Source organism: Lithobates pipiens, unplaced genomic scaffold, assembly GCF_037356315.1.
Source record: "Lithobates pipiens isolate NorthernLeopardFrog02 unplaced genomic scaffold, aLitPip1_a1.2 Scaffold_8, whole genome shotgun sequence".
Classification (NCBI taxonomy): domain Eukaryota; kingdom Metazoa; phylum Chordata; class Amphibia; order Anura; family Ranidae; genus Lithobates; species Lithobates pipiens.
The window spans coordinates 371560089-371584221 of NW_027507903.1; the positions used below are offsets into that span (position 1 = coordinate 371560089).

Sequence of the window (24133 nt, forward strand, 5' to 3'; positions counted from 1 at the left end):
CAAGGAGAGCATTAATCAGAGAGGCAGCACAGAGACCTAAGGTAACCCTGAAGGAGCTGCAGAGTTACACAGCAGAGACTGGAGTATCTGTACATAGGACGACAATAAGCCGTACGCTCCATAGAGTTGGGCTTTATGGCAGAGTAGCCAGAAGAAAGCCATTACTTTCCGCAAAAACAACAAAATGGCAGGTTTTGAGTTTGCGAAAAGGCATGTGGGTGACTCCCAAAATGTATGGAGAATGGTACTCGGGTCTGATGAGAGTAAAATTTTACTTTTTGGCCATCAAAGAAAATGCTATGTCTGGCGCAAACCCAATACATCACATCACCCAAAGAACACCATCACCACCAGCAGTCTGGACTGGGAAACTGGTCAGAGTTGAGGGAAAGATGGATGGTGCTATACAGGGATATTCTTGAGCAAAACCTGTACCACTCTGTGTCTGATTTGAGGTTAGGATGGAGATTCACGTTCCAGAAGAACAATGACCCCAAACACACTGCTGAAGCAACACTTGAAACATGTAAATGTGTTGGAATGGCCTAGTCAAAGCCAAGACCTCAATCCAATAGAAAATCTGTGAACAGGCTTAAAAATTGCTGTCCACAAGCACAAACCCTCAAACTTGAAGGAGCTGGAGCAGTTTGCAAGGCGGTATGGGCAAAAATTCCAGTGGGAAGATGTGGCAAGCTCATAGAGACTTATCCAAAGGGACTTGGAGCTGTGATAGCTGCAAAAGGTGGCTCTACAAAGTATTGACTTTAGTGGGGCTAATAGTTATGCAAACTGGGGGTTATTTACGAAAGGCAAATTCACTTTGCACTACAAGTGCAAACTACAAGTGTAAAGTGCACTTGAAATTGCACTGAAAGTGCACTTGGAAGGGCAGTCGCTGTAAATCTGAGGGGCAGATCTGAAATGAGGGGAGCCTCTGCTGATTTTATCATCTAATCATGTGCATGCTATAATGTTGTTTTTTTATTTTCCTTGCATGTCCCCCTCAGATCTACAGCAACTACACTTCCAAGTGCACTTTCAGTGCAATTTCAAGTGCACTTTGCACTTGTAGTGCAAAGTGGATTTGTCTTTTGCAAATAACTCCCATTGACTTTTTCTGTTATTTTGTCCTATTTGTTGTTTGCTTCACAATAATAATAATAATAATAAAAAAATCTTCAAATTTGTGGGCATGTCTTGTAAATTACATGATGAAAATCTTCAAACAATCCATGTTAATTCGAGGTTGTGAGGCAACAAAACGCGCAAAAATGCCAAGGGGGGGAGGGTGAATACTTTTGCAAGGCACTTTAAATATAGGCGTATACTTCCTTTTTCTCCTCTTTTCTGATAAATCTGTATTCTTGTTAATTTATTTTATAAAAATGAATGCCATTTTATTTGTCCAAATATATAATCTTTTTCTGTAGGCACTGTTTGAATAAAGTATTTTTTTCGTAAATACTGATCTAATTTAATGTCTGTGTAAATGTATTTAAAAGTTAAAAATTTCCAAGAGGTGTACTTCATTTTTAGTATGTATTTCAACAGTGTATGAAGCCTCAAGTTTCTATACTGTGTGGTAAATTTAAGAATTATCTTTTTTAATAGATAAAGACTGATATTTAGAAAAACTTGTCAGAGCCCCATAATTCTCAAATATTTTTACATTTTGGAAAGTTTAGGTTATTTGTGCCAGAAAGAATACAATCTGAATATTTTTTGGCCTCAAGTCACCTTGAACTAATATTTTGGTGTATCAGTTGACTGACCTTTTATCGTGTTATCACATCATTATGTTAAAAAAATGAATCTGCTGATTTTTGTCAGAACTGTTTTTATTTGATTTGTATAAACTTACATTTTTGAACCCCCTGTAGAGAACTTGCAGCTCTAGTTTTGTAAAGTTTGTTTGTGCTTCAAGCTGTTCCAGTCCTTCTGGCCGATAACAAATTGTTGTCATTTCCAGCTCATCTTCTATTTTGTCTATAAAAATAAAAGAATGCATATTAAGTGTTACAATAAAAAAAAAATAAAAAAAAATACAATCTACATAAAAACCTTACACATTACAAAAATCTTATATACTGATTATTATTATTGTTCTTACAAGAAACATGCACCACATATACACTACATATATAGTACATGAACACTGTATCAACATGGACAATTGCATATTATCACTACAACAATTCTGTAGTGCCAATCTTGCAAAAAGGGAATACAAGGAAATCTTAGCCCTATTATTGTTTGTTTTTTTTAGACAAGAGAAATTCATCTACCAGTGTTAGGCCGGGTTCACAAATGCTGCGGCCGTGGCTCACAGCAGGGGTCTGGTGTGTCCCTGTTCTCTGTTTCAGGTGCAAATCAGGTCCAAATTATTGCCAGAATTCGGACTCACAGAACCCTTTTCCAGTGGGAACCAGCTACATTGAGAGTTGGTCACACTCTCCTGTCATGTGAATTGGATGCGGGGAAACCCGCATATTTGCATAAAGCCCCATACACACTATCAAATTTTTTGCTGATTTTTGTCTTCAGGTTTACCAAAATCATGTAGTGCAAGGGCCTGCCTGATCGCATACACATTGAAACTCCTAAGGTTTGACCTCATATTATATGGTTTTGGTAAATCTGAAGGAAAAAAATCAGCAGAAAATCTGATAGTGTGTATAGGGCTTCAGTTTGAACCCAGTCTTACACTTTATACAATGCAGATCAAGTTCTCCTGCATTTAAATGAATAGGCATTTACATGCATTCAGAATAACCAATGCCCCTGGACGCAAATACTTCTATTCTTTTTTAAACCAATTTGAATGCATCTGAAAGGAAGTAAATGCATGGTATACATGCATGGTATACATTATACCATTTAAATCATTACATGTATTTAGAAATGTCCTATACGCACCTACAAATGCATATAATCGTATGTGAGTGAGGTCCTACAAAACATAGTGAGGCACAAGGGGTTGTATTTAGAAATAGATGACCTTTTTCATCATAATGTACTTGTCATGTTAGATAAACAACAAGAAATATTGTTGTAGCTATGACCCTCTACAAAGTTGCTGGATTGTACATGCCCCCCCTAGCCTTTCTACTGGTAGTTTGCCCTTTAGCTGCACCAAACTATTCACCGACCTACCAGCAATGCCCAAATCAATCTTATGTTCTAAAACGTATTGGTTCGGTCTTTAGAGAAGAATGACTTATGGTTAGTGGATACCCAAAAACATAAACAGCAGAAAAAATCCCTTGTATCCCTTGTATCTTGTAGTGTTATTGCCACCACCACTGGTTACTGCTATGGGTGATTTTATAGCATAGTTATATGTGAAGAGTTACATTTTAAAACCATGTGCTGTTTTAGAAGCGAAGCCCTTCCCCATTGATATGCAAATGAACCAGTCAGACTAGTGTATGAGCCCAGCAGAGGAAGCTCCTTCCAAGATATGATGTACAGGAAGTATGGGAGAAGGGAGTAGGACTTTTTAACAAGCATGTGGGAGAAATAAAGTAGAGTTGTTCTTGAAGACAAAGAAATAAGAGTTGTTCTGGGGACAAGAGAAAGCTGTTGGGCTCTGAGCAAAGAATCACAAAGAAGATTTCATCTTGATTCAATCTCCAAGTTGAGCAGCTGTTTCATCGGAATCCTTGAGGACTGGAGTTGAGAAACACGGATCTAGAGAACCTTAAAGTGGTAATAAACTGAATTAATACAAAATCTGGTGTCGGGCAGGGCTTTTATAACAGAAGAGACCCTAGAGGGCTCTTCTGTCACAAACATCCCCCCTGCCTTTCAGTGGGTAATGTGATCTGCACAGCTCAAACCACATTTATGGCCTCCTCTGTGTGCAGCGATGTGACTCCCATGCACATGTGCAGGAGTGATGTCACCTCAGCTTTGACATTCAAGCGGCCAAAGATAGGAAACCCGGAAGGAAAAACAGGTGAAGATGGAAGCACCAGGGACAAAGGAGAGCCATGACAGCGCAGCTCTGGAGAGCTCAATTTGTAGGAAAGTCTGTCATAATGTACTAGTATGCAGTGCATACTTGTATATACTGTATGACTTACACCTGCAGGTGAGCCCATTTTTTCTGTTAATACCAAGACTTTACTACCGCTTTAAGGTGAAGATAGGTAATAGACTAAGCAGAACTCTTCTAAGTGGCCACCTTCCTGTGTACCCAGGCCGTAGCATAGGCCAACTCCCAATCCTTGAGACTTGCCTCTGAAACCGTATCATCACTAGTTAAACAGAACTGAAAGGCAAAGCACCAATTGACTCTTCTCATTCTCCCCAGAATGTGCAGGCCTGACAATTTCTGGATCATTCACACATGCATCCTCTCCAAGAAAAGCCTGGGGAGGGAAAGACCCTTTACAGAAGGTTGCTCACATTATTTATTCCCTTCCCCATGACACATAACTTGTGATTGGTCAACTATCAATTTTGGTGAATCCCTTAGTCATTGGTCAGGAGTTACTTGTCCTCCTTACTTCTACCAAAGGCATAGGTAAGTTGTCCTCCCCATTCATCCTTCACCTTGATGCATTAATGTTTGCTCAGATGTCACTTTGCTTAATCTTAAAAGAGAAAAAGGGTCGAATGGAAGTATCGGGTAGTCGCTCACACCAACCCCATATGTAGTTCCATTCAGCCCTATAATAGATTGGACTATACCGGTACTTGGTAATAGAAAAACATCAGTAGAATTTAAAATCAATATAATATTTAATCAAAATATAAAACAAGACAAAAATGAAATATCACTTGAAGAAGTACAATGATATGCACATCACAGTTGAGGTATTCCTGACGGGTTCTCCATAGGGAACATTCAACCGTAGAGGATGCACAATAATTTTCCTCGACTAGTTTCACGGGAAAAGGCCCGCTTCTTCAGGAGGATATCTATACAAAAGTATCACAATCATTAAATAATACACACATATAAAAATATAAGCAATACAATTATCATGGTGTTATTGATTTTACATACACAAATTCCCCATATTCAAAAAAAAGGAGATCCGCTCACCCCACTTCAAGGAACAGGCTGCAGGCAAGGAGATCCACAAAGTCCCCCCACGGTGAACATTTATAATGATTTAGATCAGAGGCGATACTCATAATATGTGATTTAGGATAGGGTGGATAACACACCCATTTACTCATTCACCTAATTGGGGAACTTAATTGGTGATTGATTGTTGGAGTGCCTCTAATATTTATCATATTGTAATGACAATTATTGTTATATATTTTTTCCTTGTTTAGTCACGTCACCATAGAAAAACTTAGGGACTGTCTCTTTCCTTTTCCTTCCCTCCACCTTCCTGTCATGGATACCCTAAATACTGATTGGGGAGAATTTATGACAAATCTGAAAACTGCTTGCCTTAATGAACATAAAGTTGAGGATGATTTGAAAACCTATTTTTATAAGATTTATGGATTATTGAAACGTAAATCTCATCTACATTGGCATATTGAATACTTTAAGATGTACGTTACCGACTGTATTTGCCCTATAGGTTTGCGAAACCAAATTTTTCCAACCCTAAAAGACCCCTCACCGGATTTTAGGAAAAACTGGGAGAACATCCTGACTAATTGTAGTCTTGATCTCATGAAAACTTTGATTAATCAATATAGTTTGGATATGACTTTATTGGATAAAGAGATTGAACGACTGAATACTGATTATATGTACCTGAAGGACAACCCATCTTTTGATCCCAAATGGAAGGAATTAAGAGATCGGTTGGAAATTCTGAATAAATCTATTATTACAAAAAAACAGATCAAATTTAATAGAGATAAATCTGCCTTTACTGAAGGCTATGCATACCGTTGGTCAAACAGGAATCTGGGGAGAAAGCCTCCTCTTCGATATAATACCTTTAGTAATCCAACAATGGAGATAGAATCTGACTCCTCTTTGACATCAACTTACTCATTATCAAGTAATCCTAGACCTTCGGTCACCCCAACAGTAAATTCTACTCGTAAAAGATTACGTTATGGTGGTGGCACCCCACCTGTGAACCCTAAAAAAGATAAGAAGGGTTCCAAACCCCCTAAACCGGCACGTACACCTGCCACACAAATACCTATTGAGGTCACTCCCTCAATAGAGGGGGCTACGGGCCACTCCACACTTCATGGTACTATCCCAAAGGTCTTGAATTCAACATTAATGACTAATAAACACACAAAAATAAATGAGGACATGATTTTTTTAGATCTAAAAAAACAACAAGGGAATCTGGACTCCTATATTCTCAAACCAGCACCAGCACTACCACATATTCCCAATCCGACACTAACCGTAATATCTTAAATCTGACCCCTTATCGTTTGTCAGACGAACAGGTGTCAGTACTCCATTTGGGCCTAGGGTTTTGCCCATTGGATAGACTAAAAGTTAATGAAACCATAAAAGATTTATATTTGTTTGCACGGAATCTCACATTTAAGTTTTTATTTGACAAAGATCGCACCAATTTGAATTTAGAACGTGAACTTACAGAACGCACTAAACACTTTAGTATGGCGGAATTTCGGGCATTACGGGATCTTATGCTCCTCTATGATGAAGGAGCTATTGAAGACCCTATTTCACAAACTACACCCCCCCCCCAACACAGCCTCATCCACTCACATAGAACATTTAGAGGTGGCTTCCAAGAAATTTAAATTACGTTCCTGTAGATTCCCTGATCTCATGATATGTCCTACCATCTGGAATTTTCTTCAAACTACAATAAGAGATCTGAAACGACAGCATTGGCATGATGTTACCCCTAATCTTGATGTTGGACAGATCCAAGCATTGAAAACTTTACAAAAACATCCAGATTTGATCATCAAACAGTCGGACAAAGGTGGGAATATTGTCGTCATGACACACCACCAGTACCAGACCATGTGTATGACTATCCTCAACAACTCTACCTGGTATCGTCCGATTGACCAATCAGTACCCAATTCATTTCATCAGGAACTCTGTTTTCTCTGCACTGAGGCATTTATGGCAGGCCTCATTGACAAAGATACATTAGATTTCCTGATTCCTAAATTTCCGATGGTTCCTACCTTCTACGCTCTTCCGAAGACGCACAAAAATTTACCATTACCCCCTGGTAGGCCAATTGTCTCGGGGATTGACTCATTGACAGACCATGCCAGTAAACTGGTAGACGCCTATTTAATGCCACATGTGCGAAGACTCCCCTCTTACATTAAGGACACGACGGATTTGTTGCAACAACTGGAGGGGATCCAGATCCCTCCGGATGCCCTGCTCGTGGCGATCGATATCGAGGCCCTTTACTCGAGTATCCCCCACGGGCAGGGCATCCGGACGGCTGGATCCTTTTTGTATGAGCAGGAGATCAATACATGGCCATTTAATGAATTTATTTTAGCATTGTTGGAATTTATACTAACAAAGAATTACTTTACCTTTAATGACCAATTATATTTGCAAACCCAAGGCGTTGCCATGGGGACTTCTTGTGCCCCAGCGTATGCAAATTTATTTTTGGGGGGTTGGGAGAGACAAATTCACTCTGATGATAAACTCGCTCCATTCCTGGAGGACGCTCTTCTATGGTATCGCTATTTAGATGATTTATTTATGGTATGGACTGGAACTAAGGAAAGATTCCTCCAGTTCATGCAAGAATTAGATAACAATGAATTCAACTTGAAATTTACGTTTACTTTCGATACAGAGCGGATTCCATTTCTGGATCTCTTTATCATAAAGCAGCCCGATGGCACTCTATATACGGATCTCTATCGCAAACCCACCGCAGGCAATACTCTATTGTTTGCCACCAGCGCCCACCCGGAACCCTTGGTGCGCAGCATCCCGTTTGCACAGTTTCTGCGATTACGCAGAAACTGCAGCCGAGACGTTGACTTTAAAGTCCAAGCTGATGCCCTACGTGACCGTTTATTAGCCAGGGGCTACTCTCCCACTAATTTGAGGAAAGCCTTTAATAAGGCCGTATCTCATTCAAGAGACACATTATTACATAAACGACCTAAGACGACAAGTAATGAATCATTGAGATTCATCACAACATATTCTGCTCATCATAAAACTCTTCGGAATATCCTCACAAAAAACTGGCATTTACTTACGGAGCATCATGTTCTAGCTAAATATATACGGCCTACTCCCGAATTAGTCTTTCGAAGAGCATGTTCCCTTCGGGATCGTCTAATGCATAGTCACTATACATCTACTAGTCCTATGCATAGACATTCTAGAGGTACATTTAAATGTAATAACTGCCCCCGTTGCCCATGGGTCCTGGAGGGTAACCAATTTACTCTACCTAATGGAGAAGTTTTTCTACCTCGTACGTTTTCTGATTGCAGTACGAAGGGTGTCATATACTTTATGACTTGTAAATGTGGAGCCTTTTATATTGGAAAGACTATTCGAGAGTTTAGACAGAGGATTGGTGACCACTTATATTATTCAGAAAGTGGGAAACTTACCACAATTGGTAGACATATTGGTTTCTTACCATCGTTTTGATACCACAGTGATCCAATTCTTTGTCCTCGAAGTAGTCTTTCCAAATCCTAGGGGTGGAAACTGGGATCGAACGATCCTACAGAGGGAAACCCTGTGGATCGAACGACTCAATGCCACCCTACCACCAGGTCTCAATGAGACAATTTCTTACAAACCGTTTTTATAATAGGTGACGTTTAATATGCCACCAATAAAAAAAACCCTATATCCATTTCCCCCCCCCCCTTGTTTCCACCTCCCCCCCCCTCCCTTCTCCTTCCCCCCCCCCCCTTAAATTTCCTAGGTGATTCTCTGGTGTACGTTTCTGTTTCTTTTTTCTGGGGGACTATATCCCCTGGTTATAATATGTATATCTTTGTATACTAAAAATGATGTATAATATGTTATATGTTTTTTGGATAAGTCTTTTGTTTCCCATGTTATAATTTTCCTATGTGTTGGGAGATGTGCTTTGACCCCTAGAATTGAGGGACAGTGCTTTATGGGTAGTATGGAGTGTCCTTGACTTTTTTCCCCCCGGTGGACATGTGTTTCCCCTGGTCTGGACGATTTATTCGCCCGACTTGCAAGGGTTAACCTTTGGATCAATGATCCATTGGGGTTGTTTCCCTTGCGCACTGGCGCAGTAACAGTCTAGTACTGCACCTGCGCAGTGTGGGGCAACAGACCACATGACGTTCGGACGCCGCCGGGACTTGGCGTACGTCCGACGTGGTGATTGCTAGGTAATCCGTTCGGGCGTTCTATTAGACCGCCGAACGGACGCACCTGCGCAGTAGCGACGGATTAGTACGCCTGCGCGGTGCGGAGAGGCGCGCCATATGACGTCGGACGGCGCCGACTTCCGGCGGACGCCAGACGCCGTGTGTGTTGGGGAGTCTATTTATTGGTCGAATTGACCGCCGAATGGACAGGTGCGCACGGACTCCATCAGGGCTGCATTAGGATATTGTCCCCGCTGACAGGTAACCACTATATATGATGCTATTTACTCATTTACGAATTTGTTTAAATTCTCTCCTTGACGCATTGGCTTGGTAATGCCTGCGGTCCTCTTACCTTCTTTATATTTAAATGTTTTATATCCCTTTTGCAGTACTGATGGCCATTAAGCTATCTAACAGTGAACCTGGTATCTGATACTCAGCGAATGGTACAATATCCTTGCAAGCCTGCTTAACCATTTTGGTGTCTTGTTTTTACACGATCTCTTGATTGGCTTTTTGGTAAGCCGACTTGCTTTTATCTTAACCCCCCCTTTGGAATTAAGGATTCTTACTTGGGTGAAGGGTTCCTCTCTATTCTTCTCTTCACATTACTTAATCCACATGGATACATTTGATTACTCACGTTTGAATTTTTACACATATACCTATATGAGATATTATGGTTCAAATCACTTTTTGATCTTATACCTTTGGAATTATATGTAGCCACTTCAACCTATTTCACCTTCACTCCCTCTCCCCTCCTTTCCTCCCCTTCCCCCCCCCCTTCCCCCCTCCCCTTTCCCCCCCCCTCCCCCCCCTCCCCCTCTCCCCCTTCTTCCTTTCCCCCCCCTCCTTTCCTTTTTCCTTCCCCTTCCCCCCCTTCCCCCCCCCCTTTCCCCCCCCCCCCTTCTTTTTCTCGGCCCCCCCCCTCCCCCGCCTTCCCTCCCCCCCCCCCTCCCCCCAAAATCACGGGTTCACCGATCACGAGGTCCTTCCTTTCTCTTTTTTTTCCCCCCCCCTTCTCTCCTCCCCTTCCCCGTCTTTTTTTTTTTTTTCCCATCCTTAATCCAAGATATACTTCTACCTAATTGATAAACGATTATAATATTATTTATCCAGAGCCGGCGCTTACCAATCCCCCATGTTCACCGTGGGGGGACTTTGTGGATCTCCTTGCCTGCAGCCTGTTCCTTGAAGTGGGGTGAGCGGATCTCCTTTTTTTTTGCATATGGGGAATTTGTGTATGTAAAATCAATAACACCATGATAATTGTATTGCTTATATTTTTATATGTGTGTATTATTTAATGATTGTGATACTTTTGTATAGATATCCTCCTGAAGAAGCGGGCCTTTTCCCGCGAAACTAGTCGAGGAAAATTATTGTGCATCCTCTACGGTTGAATGTTCCCTATGGAGAACCCGTCAGGAATACCTCAACTGTGATGTGCATATCATTGTACTTCTTCAAGTGATATTTCATTTTTGTCTTGTTTTATATTTTGATTAAATATTATATTGATTTTAAATTCTACTGATGTTTTTCTATTACCAAGTACCGGTATAGTCCAATCTATTATAGGGCTGAATGGAACTACATATGGGGTTGGTGTGAGCGACTACCCGATACTTCCATTCGACCCTTTTTCTCTTTTAAAACTACAAATTCTGGATGATGGTACGTTATACAAATTTATAATGATTTAGATCAGAGGCGATACTCATAATATGTGACTTTGCTTAATCTGTTATTTGTCATACCCCTCCCACTTCCTCCTAACAGCTAGCTGTGAATATAGTGCATTTGGACTTTGAAAAAGCATTTGACACAGTTTCCCACACACATCTAATGTGTAAGTTAAAGTCTACAGGCCTGTCACTTTATCTCTCTCATTGCTGGCAGTATCTCAGTTTTTTAATGTGGGAAGAGTTTATACCATTTATCACTGTAACATTATAGTTTGACGTTACTTAACATGTGCATTTAATTTGAGGGGAATCCTTCAGCCAATCCAAACAGATTCATGACTGCTTGCCCGGTACATGGCTTCATAATGTGCTTGGCATTCGCAAAACACATTCCTCCAGTGGCGGCTGGTAAAGTTTTTGGATGGGGGCGCCCAGAACCCGCCCTTCCTTTTTGACCCATCCCACTTCTCAGGAGCCCCTCCCCTTATATATTCCACCCACTCCATCCCCTGTATTCCACCCATAGGCCCCTTTCACACTGGGGCGGGAACGGTGTCGGCGGTAAAACTATTTTTAGCACCGCTTTACCGTTGTTTTAGCGGCGGTATGCAGCTGTTAGTGGGGTGGTTTTAACCCCCGCTAGTGGCCGAAAAAGGGTTAAAACCTAAAACCAGGAGTATAAAGCTCAGCATCACATGACAGAGTATATAGCCCCAGAATCACAGGACAGGAGTATACAACCCTAGCATCACAGGACAGAGTATACAGCTCAGCCTCACAGATCAGGGTATATAGCTCAGCATTACATATCAGGGTGTATAGCTCAGCCTCAAATATCAGATTATGCAGCTATACATCCTCTGTCCTGTATACAGCTAGCTATATACACCCACCTTCCTTCCTGTATATAGAGCCCTTCCTCCATCATCACTGCCTGCAGATATACATCATATGTCCTGTATATAGCTTTATATAATATAACAGGACAGATGATGTATATCTGCAGTCAGTGATGATGGAGGAACGTCTCTATATACAGGAAGGAAGAAAGTGGGTGTATATAGCTGTATACATTATAGGACAGATGTACTCACAATTAGTGACTATTATGTAGTGTAACATAGTGAGTACATGGCATGGTAGAAATCCCCAAAATAATGTATTACAAAGCAGCCAGCGGGACATGATGTGGCACCAGTGACTGGCACACTCACTGACACCTGATGCTCCAGTCATTGTATAATACACACATCACTGTTATCCACATATTATACACCTGTCATCATTATCCTCATAATTGTATAATACACCCATCATTGCTATCCTTATTTTTGTATAATACACCCATGCGCATCATCCTCATCCTTGTATAATACACCCGTCATCGCTATCCTCATCATTGTATAATACACCCATCCTCATCACCCTAATCCTTTTACAATACACCCATCATCACTAGCCTCATCATTGTATAATACACCCATCATTATCATCCTCATCATTGTATAATACACCCATCATTATCATCCTCATCATTGTATAATACACCCATCATCATTATATAATACACCCATCATCATCCTCATCATTGTATAATACACTCATCCTCATAATTGTATAATACACCCATCATCATCATCATTGTTAGAGATTTTGAGTTTATTATTATTTTAAGTGATAAAAGTTTCTGGAAAAATATATGAAACACATGAATGTTATAATGTAATTGAAATGAAGGTTACAGGACAGAGGACAGAGAGAAGTAATTTTGCTGTGTAGGTACTTATATTCTGAGTTACTATGTCAGGACAATGGGTGGAGTTATGTAACTAGACTGAACCAATATAAGCTTATATGCAATAATGGATGTTACTCTAGGACAGTGATGGCGAACCTTTGCACCCCAGATGTTTCCCATGATGCTTAAACTACTCTGCAGAGTGCCAGAGCATCATGGGAAATGTAGTTCCAAAACATCTGGGGTGCCAAGGTTCGCCATCACGGCTCTAGGATATGCTGACATAACATTATGAAACAGTATAAGAATTTAGGGTTGAATGGCTAGTTAGGAAGCGAGGTAGGAAGAGAGGGAAGGAAACCTACACTTTGGAGAATGTAACATCTAATATCTTGTCCTCCTTCTGAAGCCATCACCATACAATAAGTTACCAGATGTCATTATGTAAGTCTTGTCTTTGCTTATCTTTCTGAAGATTAAACACACTTTTCTTGAAGCATTTTACGAACGAAGGATTCTACAATTTCTATTATGAAACGAATTCCTTACATATTGATGGAGATGTGGCCTTGGATAAAGACAGACACACTTCTCCTTCACACACACTCTAGGAGAGAGGACACAGACATATTTACACAAAGACTTTGCTATTCATCCAGAAGTGACCTTGAGATACAAGAATATTAAATATTTAATTATATTCTTCAATCCTCATCATTGTATAATACACCCATCTTCACCATTGTATAAAACAACCGTCATCGATATCCTCATCATTGTATAATACACCCATCATCATCATCCTCATCATTGTATAATACACCCCTCATCGTTATCCTCATCATTGTATAATACACCCATCATCATCCTCATCCTTGTAATACACCCGGATTCAACAAACAGTTGAATTCTAAATTCCAAATTGTAAAATAGTGGATGTTTATAATCTAGATGTATTGATCTTTCTCCTTTAAACCCTACCTCCAGTAGGTAATAAGAGCACCCAACAAAACAAATGCAGGGAAGTGAAGGGTTAACCTGATAACAGAACATTCACTGCACACTCAGGCTGGGTTCACACTGGTGCGACAAATGCTCATGTCGCACACTGCAGCCCCCCCACCCCAAAGCACCTTGTCCCCATGTTGATGAGGACAAGGGCCTCTTCCCGACAACCCTGGCCATTGGTTGTCAAGGTCTGTGGGCTTATTGGAATCTGGGAGCCTCCTTTAATAAGGGGCCCCAGATCCTGCCCCCCCCGCCCTATGTGAATGAGTATGGGGTATATCACCTGGGGGAAAAAAGCGTCAATAAAAAAAAACACAGTAGACAGGTTTTTAAAGTAATTTGTTAGGCAGCTCTGGGGGTCTCTTCCGACTTCTCTGCTCTCTCTCTTCTCCCGCTCTCCGGTTTCTTCTGCCGGGCTCCTCCGGTATCTTCTGCTCTTTTTCTCACTCTTTTGCTAGCATTGGCCTGATCTCCTCCGTCGTCTTATTCCCTCTTCTACCAATGTTGACACGCCTCTCTCTCCCGCTGTGATGCCATGTGCGTGGTGCACAACTAATTATGTAGGCATGGGGCGTGGTCACCGGGTGATGTCATCCAGTGACTCCAACCCCTTATGACATCCCCGCCCGGGGCATGATGTCATAAGGGGTGGAGTCACCGGATTACATCATCCGGTGACCACGCCCCATGCATATATAAGTAGTTGCGCACCGCACACATGGCATTATTTCAGAAGAGAGCGTTGTGTCAACATTGGAAGAAGACCGGAGGGAAGAAGACGATGGAGGAGACTGGCCAAGGCTAGCCAAAAAGCAGGCAGAAGCAGAAGATAGCAGAGGAGCCCGGCAGAAGACACAGGAGACCGGGAGAAGAGCCAGAGACCGGGAGAAGAGGCCAGAGAGCGGGAGAAGAGGCCGGAGAGCGGGAGAAGAGGCCGGAGAGTGGAGAAGTCAAAAGAGACCCCCGGAGCTGCCTAATAAATTACTTCAAAAACCGGTCTAGTGTGTTTTTTTATTGACACTTTTCCCCCCCAGGTGAATGGGTAGGGGTACGCTGTGCCCCATACTCATTCACATAGGACGGGGGGTCGGGATCTGGGGGCCCCCTTATTAAAGGAGGCTCCCGGATTCCGATAAGCCCCTTGCCCACAGACACCGACAACCAACGGCCAGGGTTGTTGGGAAGAGGCCCTTGTCCTCATCAACATGGGGACAAGGTGCTTTGGGGTGGGGGGCCACAGGGCGCTCCCTGCCCCAAAGCATCCATCCCCCCATGTTGAGGGCAGGCGGTCTGGTATGGTTCAGGTGGGGTGCTGGTTCATCCCCACCCCCCTTCCTGACCGGCTGGGCTGCGTGGTCGGATAAGGGTCTGGTATGGATCTTGGGGGGGCCCCCACGCCGTTTTTTCGGCGTAGGGGGTTCCCCTTAAAATCCATATCAGACCAAAGGGCCTGGTACGCTCTTGGAGGGGGAACCCATGCCGTTTTTTTTTATTTAAAATTTGGCATGGAGTTTCCCCTCAAGATTCATACCAAACACAGTAACTGGTACTGGCGGGGATCCAAGTTGGATCCCCGTTCATTGAAGTCGGATGCGTCTCTGACTTCTAGTCGCAGGGCAAAGTCGGATCCAAAGTAGGACGACTGTGATGTAAACCCGGCCTCAAGCTCAGAGTCTTATTTACTGTGGGACAGATGTAACTGGAGACAAGTTCAACAAACAGTGCAGTGGTAGCTGAAGATAGCAGTACTCCAGCAACCTGTCACAGGGGAAGATCGGTGTCTGTCCAGTGTGACGATCCGGGGTGATTAGGTTCAAGTGGTGCATGCAATTTTCCAGAAACGTGCCACTCCAGACTTGCGTTTTTAGGGCATGGCAGCCCATTTTTATTTAAAGGAAACGAAAAAGTTCAAACAAACAGTAATTTTCCCTCGCAGGGGGTTCCACCATCACTGTATAAACAAACAATAGCTTCCTGGCTTACTCACTGTCAGCTTTGTGCTGCTTCAGTCACAGGCTACACCTGCCTGCTTCAGACATACACACAGACTGTCACCTGCAGTCTTAGACTCCGAGACCTCATGTCTCTTTCTTCTGGAGCCGTCTCCTACTGGAACCCTCCTGGCCAGACTTTCTGTCTGCCGGGCGGAGCTGTCTCCAAGTCTGAGCACTGACTTCTTTTCCTGGCATGTTTATGAACCCAGCCCACTGGTGTGTAATTAGTATTCCTGCCAACATCAGGCATATACTGCTTATATGCACCTGTGACTTGGGGTCGCATCTCCACACCAGCAATAAATAAGGTTGAGCCTAGTGTGCAGTGAGCTCTGTTATCATGTCAGTGAAAGATTTACTTCCCTCTATTTGCTTGTTGCTACTGTTGAAGAAGAGAGGATGAGCTACTCCAACTCCAAGTCTGTCCCTGCATCTATATAGAGATGCTTCTCCCAGGGCATGTGTCCCTTCTGCCCATGCCTTGCCTAGGTGCTTATCTACCGTTAAGGAGCCGCACTGCTCAAGCCTTCCACGTGGTTGCGCTGGCAGTTTCAGTCAGTAGATCCGGGTCCACTCCACACAGCAGTGAGCTGGAGAACCAGAAGTGATGCAAAGGGGCTGACAAAAAGCACCACCCATCATCCTCTGATCCTTGGAAATTAAAATACAGGAAAGGAGTTCTGATGAGTCCAAATCAGTGAAGAGTGGGAGTGTTTGCGGGCACATCATTTGCGTCCCAAACACTCTCTAAACACAAGAAAATCAGCTTCCTAGCTTGCAGTCAGCTGATTGCACACTGGGAAGCTTCCCATAGAGCGCTGTGTGTCCGGCATCTGGACACTCGTAAAGGGCACTTTTTGTCTTTATAGCTTGTAGGCAGCGCCCATGCGCCCCTTATGGATGGGTCTCCACTGCATTCCGCCCTAACTGCCTCCCTATAGTGCAGGATAAATGCACCACACCAAATAGAAATCTAACAGTTCCTATTCTGTGAGAGTGAAAAACGTATTGCTGCCGTGGTGTTGTAAGCCCTCAATGTTACTTCTATATTTAATACTGTAAGTGGCATATTGCTTAAAAGAGAAGTATGGGCTTTTTTTTTTTTTTTTTTTACAGAATCATACTTACCTAGGTGGATGTAGCATCTGTCCCCCGTCGGCTTTAAGACCTAGAACTGAGTGATCAAACACTGCCGATCACTCGGTTCTCAAGGCTCCCTGAGCAGAGAGCTGGTGATTGTCAGTCACTACTGTCTGCTCTGCCCCCCCTCCCCTCGCTCACTGGAGCACTGGGCTGTGAAGGGATCAGGAGCGGCCGTCTTAAGGTTTCAGTAGCTCACTGAGAGGCTGTGCCAGGTGTAGGCCCAGGCATGTGAGCCTTCATTGTCGTGATCTTGCCAGAGCCTGGACCGGCTCTGTGACGTCAGCCAACAGCAGGCTTCACCTATCTACTTAAAATGGGTCACAGGAGTGCAGAACGAACTGCACTCTTGTGATCCACAGGAGAAGCACAGTCACACAAGCTTTGTCTGTACTTCTCCTTAACCACTTGGGATCCGCGCTATTGCAAAATGACGGCAATAGCGCGGACCCACATTTTCGGGACTACGTCTATTGACGTAGTCCCGGTTACGAGCGGCCTGCGCGCCCCCTGAGGGGCGCGCGCGGCACGCTCTGTGATCGGCGAGTCCGTGAGACTCGCCTGATCACCGATCCGTGTAAGGGGTCGATCCCGACCCCTTATCACGTGATCAGCTGTCAGCCAATGACAGCTGATCATGTGATAAAACGGAGCCGGTAATCGGCTAGTATTCCTCCTCGCGCTGACAGCGCGAGGAGAAAAAAAAAAAGCCGATCGCCGGCGGCCGTGTTCGGGACATCAGTCCCGATCACGGCCAGCAATTTAAACGGACACCTGCCCCCTGCCAGTGCCCACCTGCCACCCGCAGTGCCATCCTGAAATAAAGTAAGTGCCCCCCTGTCAGTGCCACCCAGCAGTGCCCATAGTGCCCACAGTGCCACCCAGCAGTGCCCACAGTGCCACCCACAGTGCCACCCAGCAGTGCCACCCACAGTGCCACCCACAGTGCCACCCAAAATCTGCCTCAGGTGCTGCACCCCAGTGCCGCCCATCAGTGCCCAGCAGTGCCGCCCATCAGTGCCCAGCAGTGCCGCCCATCAGTGCCCAGCAGTGCCACCTATCAGAGCCACCTATCAGTGCCACCTATCAGTGCCCATCAGTCCCATCTATCTGTGGTACCTATCAGTGCCCATCCGTGCCACCCATCCGTGCCACTTATCCGTGCCACCCATCTGTGCCATCTTATCTGTGCCCATCTTTGCCCATCAGTGCCGCCTTATCTGTGCCCATCGGTGCCGCCTTATCTGTGCCTATTAGTGCCGCCTTAACTATGCCTATCAGTGCCCACCAGTGCAGCCTATCAGTGCCCACCAATGCAGCCCATCAGTGCCCACCAATGCAGCCCATCAGTGCCCACCAATGCAGCCTATCAGTGCCGCCTAATCAGCGCACTTCAATGAAGGAGAAAAATGACCCGTTTGCAAAATTTTATAACAAACTATTAAAACATGATTTTTTTTTTTTTTTTTTTTGCATCTTTTTTTGTTTGTTTAGCAAAAAATAAAACTCCGAGCTGTAACTAAATACCACCAAAAGAAAGCTCTATTTGTGGGAAAAAAATGATAAAAAATTCATTTGGGTACAGTGTTGTATGACCGCGTAATTGTCACTCAAAGTGCATCAGCGCTGAAAGCTGAAAATTGGTCTGGGACTGAGGGGGGTTTAAGTGCCCAGTAAGCAAGTGGTTAAAGGATTTTATACTTAAAAATATTAATATCTAAGTAAGTTTTTGCAAACTACCTCTTACAGAAGTCTATGCATGCTGATTAAGTGAGCAATAATGCGTGAGACTCTTATGCTACATGCTTGTGAATTTGAACTAGAAAACCATGTGCATCTTCTTGTAGGATAATATTCTGTACTTCTCCTACAGACAAGGGTAAGATGTTGTTGGCCTTGTTCATCCTTCACATTGATCCACTAATGTTTGTTCAGGTGTCACTTTGCTTGAACAGTATTTTCTTTTGTCATACTCCTCCCACTTTTCCATGCTGCTGAATAGCTGGCTGTGGATATACTTCTGTAAATTTGAACGCGGCAAAAGCAATTGACACACACACCACAGCTAATGTGGAAGTTAAAGTAGTTGTAAAGTCTCAGGGTTTTTCACCTTATTGCATTCCATGCATTAAGGTGAAAAATCTTCTGTGCTGCAGCCCCCCCCCCCCCCAGAACCCCCTTTTTCTTACCTGAACCCAATCGTTCCAGTGACAAGCATGAGCCTAGCAGCTCCAGCCACTGTCTCAGGTCCTGATTGAATAGATTAATAGCAGCAGCAGCCATTGGCTCCTGCTGCTGTCAATCAAATTCAGTGACACGGGAGCCGGAGGTGGGGCCGAGTCCTGCTGTCTGTGTCAATGGACGCAGCAGCAAGACTTGGTAGCATGCACAAACAGGTGCCCCCATGGAAACTGGCTCTCCGTGGGGGCACTCGCCAAAGAGGAGGAGCCAGGAGTGTTGCAGGGGGGCCCCAGAAAAGGAGGATCGAGGCCATTCTGTGCAAAATGCATTTTTTTAAAACAAAAACAAACCTTTACAATCACTTTAAAGCTGCATGCTTTACTGTAGGCTTGGAAAATGCAGTGTGCAAATGGATATAAAACTGACTAAATGATAGTATTCAGAGAGTAGTGATATAAGCCTCATACGCACAATTGGATTTTCCAAGGGGAATTGTGTGTTGACAGGCTGTTGGCCTAAAATCCAACCATTTGTACGCTCCATCGGACAATTTTTGTCAGATTTTCCGTGGACAAATGTCGGATGGCAGGCTTGTAAATTTTCTGCGGACAACGGTCTGTTGTCAGATTTTCCGATCGTGTATACACAAGTCCATCAAACAAAAGTCCAAAGTACAAACCCGCGTGCTCAGAATCAAGTATACCATAAATAGAGCTTTGTTTTGGTGGTATTTGATTACTTCTTGCTAAACAAATTTAAAAAAAGACCCACATTTTAGAAAAAAAAAAAAAGTTTTTGTTTGTTTCTGTTATAAATTTTTGTAAATAAGTACGTTTTCCCATTCATTGATGGTGCGCTGATGAGGCTGCACTGATAGGCACTGATAAGGTGGCACAGATGAAGTGGCACCAATGAGGTGGCACTGACAATGGGCAGGGACGATGGGCACTAATAAGCGACACTGATGGGCACTGAATGGCTGCACTGGTGGGTACTTATTGGTGACACAGATAGGTGGCACTGATGGGAACTGATAGGCGGCACTGATGGGCACCAGTAGGTGGCTCTAATAGATGGCACCGATAGGCATCACTGATGGCACTGGCAAGCATTGCTGATGGCAGGGTATTGCAGAGTATTGCAGGGTATGGTAGAGTATTGCAGAGTATTTCAGGATATTCCAGGGTATTGCAGGTTATGGCAGAGTATGGCAGGGTATTGCAGGGTATTGGCAGAGTCAGAATGTGGCTGGAATGGCCACTGAGCAGCGCTGTGGGCACTACACACCCAGCCCACAACGCTGCTGCAAACGATCTCTCCCCCTCTCACCTCACATTGTACTGATTAGTACAGAGAGGGGGGGGGGGATGAACTGAACATGACGCCGGTCTGTTGTTGTGATTGCTCCTTCATTTGACAGAGTGATCACGTGTAAACAGCCACTACCAGCGGCCATTTATCGTGATCTGTGATGCACCGAGTCTTCTGGACCCGGCGGTCATGGATGTTTCCGGGTGTGCGCCCCAGGGGGTGTGCGGAAGCAACATTCTGTTAGGATGTCCATGAACGGTCAGCATGTGGTTAATTTGAAATGATTAAAGTATAACTAAAGGCAACATTTTTTTTCTAGTTTTGGACAGAGTGAAGAGGGATCAGAATGCTTGTCATTTTTTATTACTGGCTGAGCCCCTATTAAGAAGATTCACCCTCTCAATGTGTCCTGTTTACCATTATCATTAAAAATGAAAGTAAAAGAAAATCTCAAATTTTGGGTTGTCCACAGAAAAGTATCAGATGGGAAATCTTCCAAAGGGGACACTATTCCTGGTGACCAGGGGGTCCTCAAGGAATTCCCTTCATTTGCAGGGATTTCCTCTCACTTCCTGTGGCTTTGGGACAGGAAGTGAAGGGAAATCTCTGCAATGAAACACAGATGGTGAGAAAAATCTGTCAGAGGTTTACCTTCCCTCAAGCCCCATGTGTATGCAATCAGGCAGAGCCTTGCACTATATGGTTTTGGTAAATCTGAAGACAAAAATCAGCAGAAAATCTGATGGTGTGTATGGGGCTTTACGCTATCCAAAAAAAAAAGAAAAAATGTTTAGCCTATAGTTGTGTTATAACCCCAAGTTTACACGTATGCAGTTTACATATATGCGATGCAATTTTGATACAGTTCAAAAAAGGGTCCTATGCGAGTTTAGTGCTGTGTGGTGCAAATTTCAGCTCCATAGACTTCTATGGGAAGCGATTGAATTCACAGTCCAGTGTTCATATTACTACACATTTTTTTTATCAAGATATTATAGATAATAAAATCACAGATGTGACCACTCCCCTCACATATTCGCACTAAATTTGCATGGAAAGCGCACAGGCCAAGCGGAATTTGTATTTCAATGTAAAGAAATCGCGATGTGAATTTGCACCGCATCAGAGTGAATCGGGGGTTAAGCGCTTGGGATTAAAAACACAATTTCTGTGTTTGCAGATTACACCAAGTTATGTAGTAGAATAACATCCTTACAGGATGTCTCTAGTTTTTAAGCCAACCTCACTTTGTACTTTTTTGTGATAAGACACTGCGAATTGATGTAATTTTTTTCCCACAAACAGAGCTTTCTTTTGGTGGTGTTTGATGGCTTCTGCGTTTTTTATTTTTTTGCGCTATAAACAAAAAAAGAGCAACAATTTTGAAAAAAAAGCAATATTTTTTATTTTTCGCTATAATAAATATCCCCAAAATATATATAAAAAAAAACATTTTTTTCCTCAGTATATATATGAAAAAAAAATCTTCCTCAGTTTAGACCAATATGTATGGTAAAAAAAAAATCGCAATAAGTGTATATTGATTGGTTTGTGCAAAAGTCTACAAAATAGGGGATAGATTTATGGCATTTTTATTAATAATTTTTTTTTCTATTAGTAATGGTAGTGATCTATCGTGACTGTGGACAGATCGGACACTTTTGACGCTATTTTGGGACCATTGACATTTATACAGCGATCGTTGCTATACAAATGCACTGATTACTGTATAAATGTCTTTGGCAGGGAAGGGGTCAAACACTAGGGGGCAAGCAAGGGGTTAAGCGTGTTCTAACTATAGGGGGGATGGGCTCACTTGAACATGACAGAGATCACTCCTCCCTATCACTGGGAGCAGTACATCCCTGTCATGTTGCCAGGCAGAACAGACAAATGCCTTTTTTACATAGGCATCTCCCTGTTTTGCCTCTCCATGCCACAATCGTGGGTCGTCTGCGGACGCTAAGTCTGCAGGACACACGGGCACACTCCTCCGTGCACGTGCCCGCTAGCGTACGTCATTTTGCGCACCAGTGCCACTTTGTCGACGTACATCAGTGTGAGCCGATCGGCAAGTGGTTAATTGGACAATGAGCTTTAGGCTGGGTTCACACTATCTTCGGGAGTCTGGTGCGTCCCCAATCACCATTTCAGGTCTTTTTTTTCTTCACTGGATTCGGACCTGAAATGGACGAAAAGACACACAGGGCTTCTGTGCAAATTCGCACCGGAACCTCACTAAAGACACAAATGTGTCATACATCCTAGGAGGAGTGCAACAGGGGTAGTCAATGGCTGAGAAGAATCTGGGTGTTCTGGTAGATCATATACATGTGCATTCGTTTTCGTCCGAATGCATTTTCGTCCGAATTTCGGGTATTTTCATTATCCTTTTAACCAACGATATTGAACGTGCAGAATCCGAAAACTGTAAGATTTGACATAAACAAATGCTTTATTTTCATTTTCGTTGTGACAACAGTTTGATATAGATAGGAGATTCGACATAACGCTGACAATAACAATCTGTGTCCATCGAACCTGTTCACAGGTTCCTAACCTTAGCTCTATTAGTCCAAGATTATTCTACATAGAGAGAAAAGATTCGACATAGAGAGAAAAGATTCAATGTTATAGAGACAATAGCAAAAAAGGTCGAATGTGCCTAACCTAACTCTATTAGTCCAAGATTATTCGACATAGAGAGAAAAGATTTGACATGAAGATTCGACGAAGCAGTCGCCGCAAGTGGACATTTATGGTCAAATGCTCCGCCCATAGGCTATAGAAGAATTCAAATGTTGGTTGACTAGTGATAATAATTAATAAATATAATTATTACTAGTGTCATACAACATTAGAATTCTACTTAGCTTGTAGTCAGAACATTCGACCGGAAATGTATGTCGTACAGTTTAGCTGCTCTCTCAAATCTTTTTAGAACATTCAACAGACACCATAAGCCTTCAATAACAGATTTGACCTTAATTATTTCGGATTTTCGGACGAATGTATTTTTTAACAAAACAAAATAAATAAAAACAAATTTCGGGTGTAACTAAATAAATTTATTTTTTAGACGAAAACGAAATTCCAAAACAAAATATTTCAGTGTGCATATGTCTAGTAGATCATAGACTTTAACAAAACATAACTGGATATTACCATTTATAGGTAACAGCACCAGGGATTATTGATCTAGTGAATATCGGACTACCTTTTGGGTGACCAGGAAGGAATTAATTTTTCTTCTGCTGTAGCAGACTCGATCATGCATCATAGGGTTCTTTTATTGATTGAACTAGCTGGATCTGTGACTTTTTTTTTCAACTTGTCTAACTCTGTGCCAGATGCTCTGTGCTTCTCAACTCTTTTTCTGCTGCCTCCTCCTCCCTGATGCTCAGCTATACTGGCACTCTGTGCTGCTCATCTATGTATTTAATGCCTCTTTCTCCTCCCTCCAGGTCAGTTGTACTTGTTCTCCAGTTCTTCTATCCTTTGCTACCACAGCTTGATTCTAACAACTGGGAGAGCTGAATCACTATATTAAGAATAAAGGTGGCAACCGCGTGCATTTATTTTTAGGTAATTAAAGGGGTTGTAAACCTTTGTGTTTTTTCACCTTAATGCATCCTATGCATTAAGATGGAAAAAAAACCCACCTGGCAGTGACTGGCCCCCCAGCCCCCCGTTTTACTGGAACTTGACTCAATGGGGACACAATTTCTCTCTGCAGGGGGTTCTTGGCTTTTGATTGGATAGATTGATAGCAGTGCAGCGATTGGATAGAT

General features: G+C 43.0%; 1 protein-coding gene across 4 annotated transcripts in view; it reads right to left on the reverse strand.

Moving 5' to 3' along the window:
- KCNIP1 (potassium voltage-gated channel interacting protein 1) overlaps positions 1-24133 on the reverse strand; it is a 568743-nt gene that overhangs the window by 295911 nt on the left and 248699 nt on the right. For all 4 annotated transcript variants that reach the window (XM_077473564.1, XM_077473562.1, XM_077473563.1 and 1 more), the window contains one exon: positions 1862-1986. In XM_077473564.1, coding sequence (XP_077329690.1) covers positions 1862-1986 — 125 coding nt within the window. The remainder of the gene's footprint in view (positions 1-1861; positions 1987-24133) is intronic.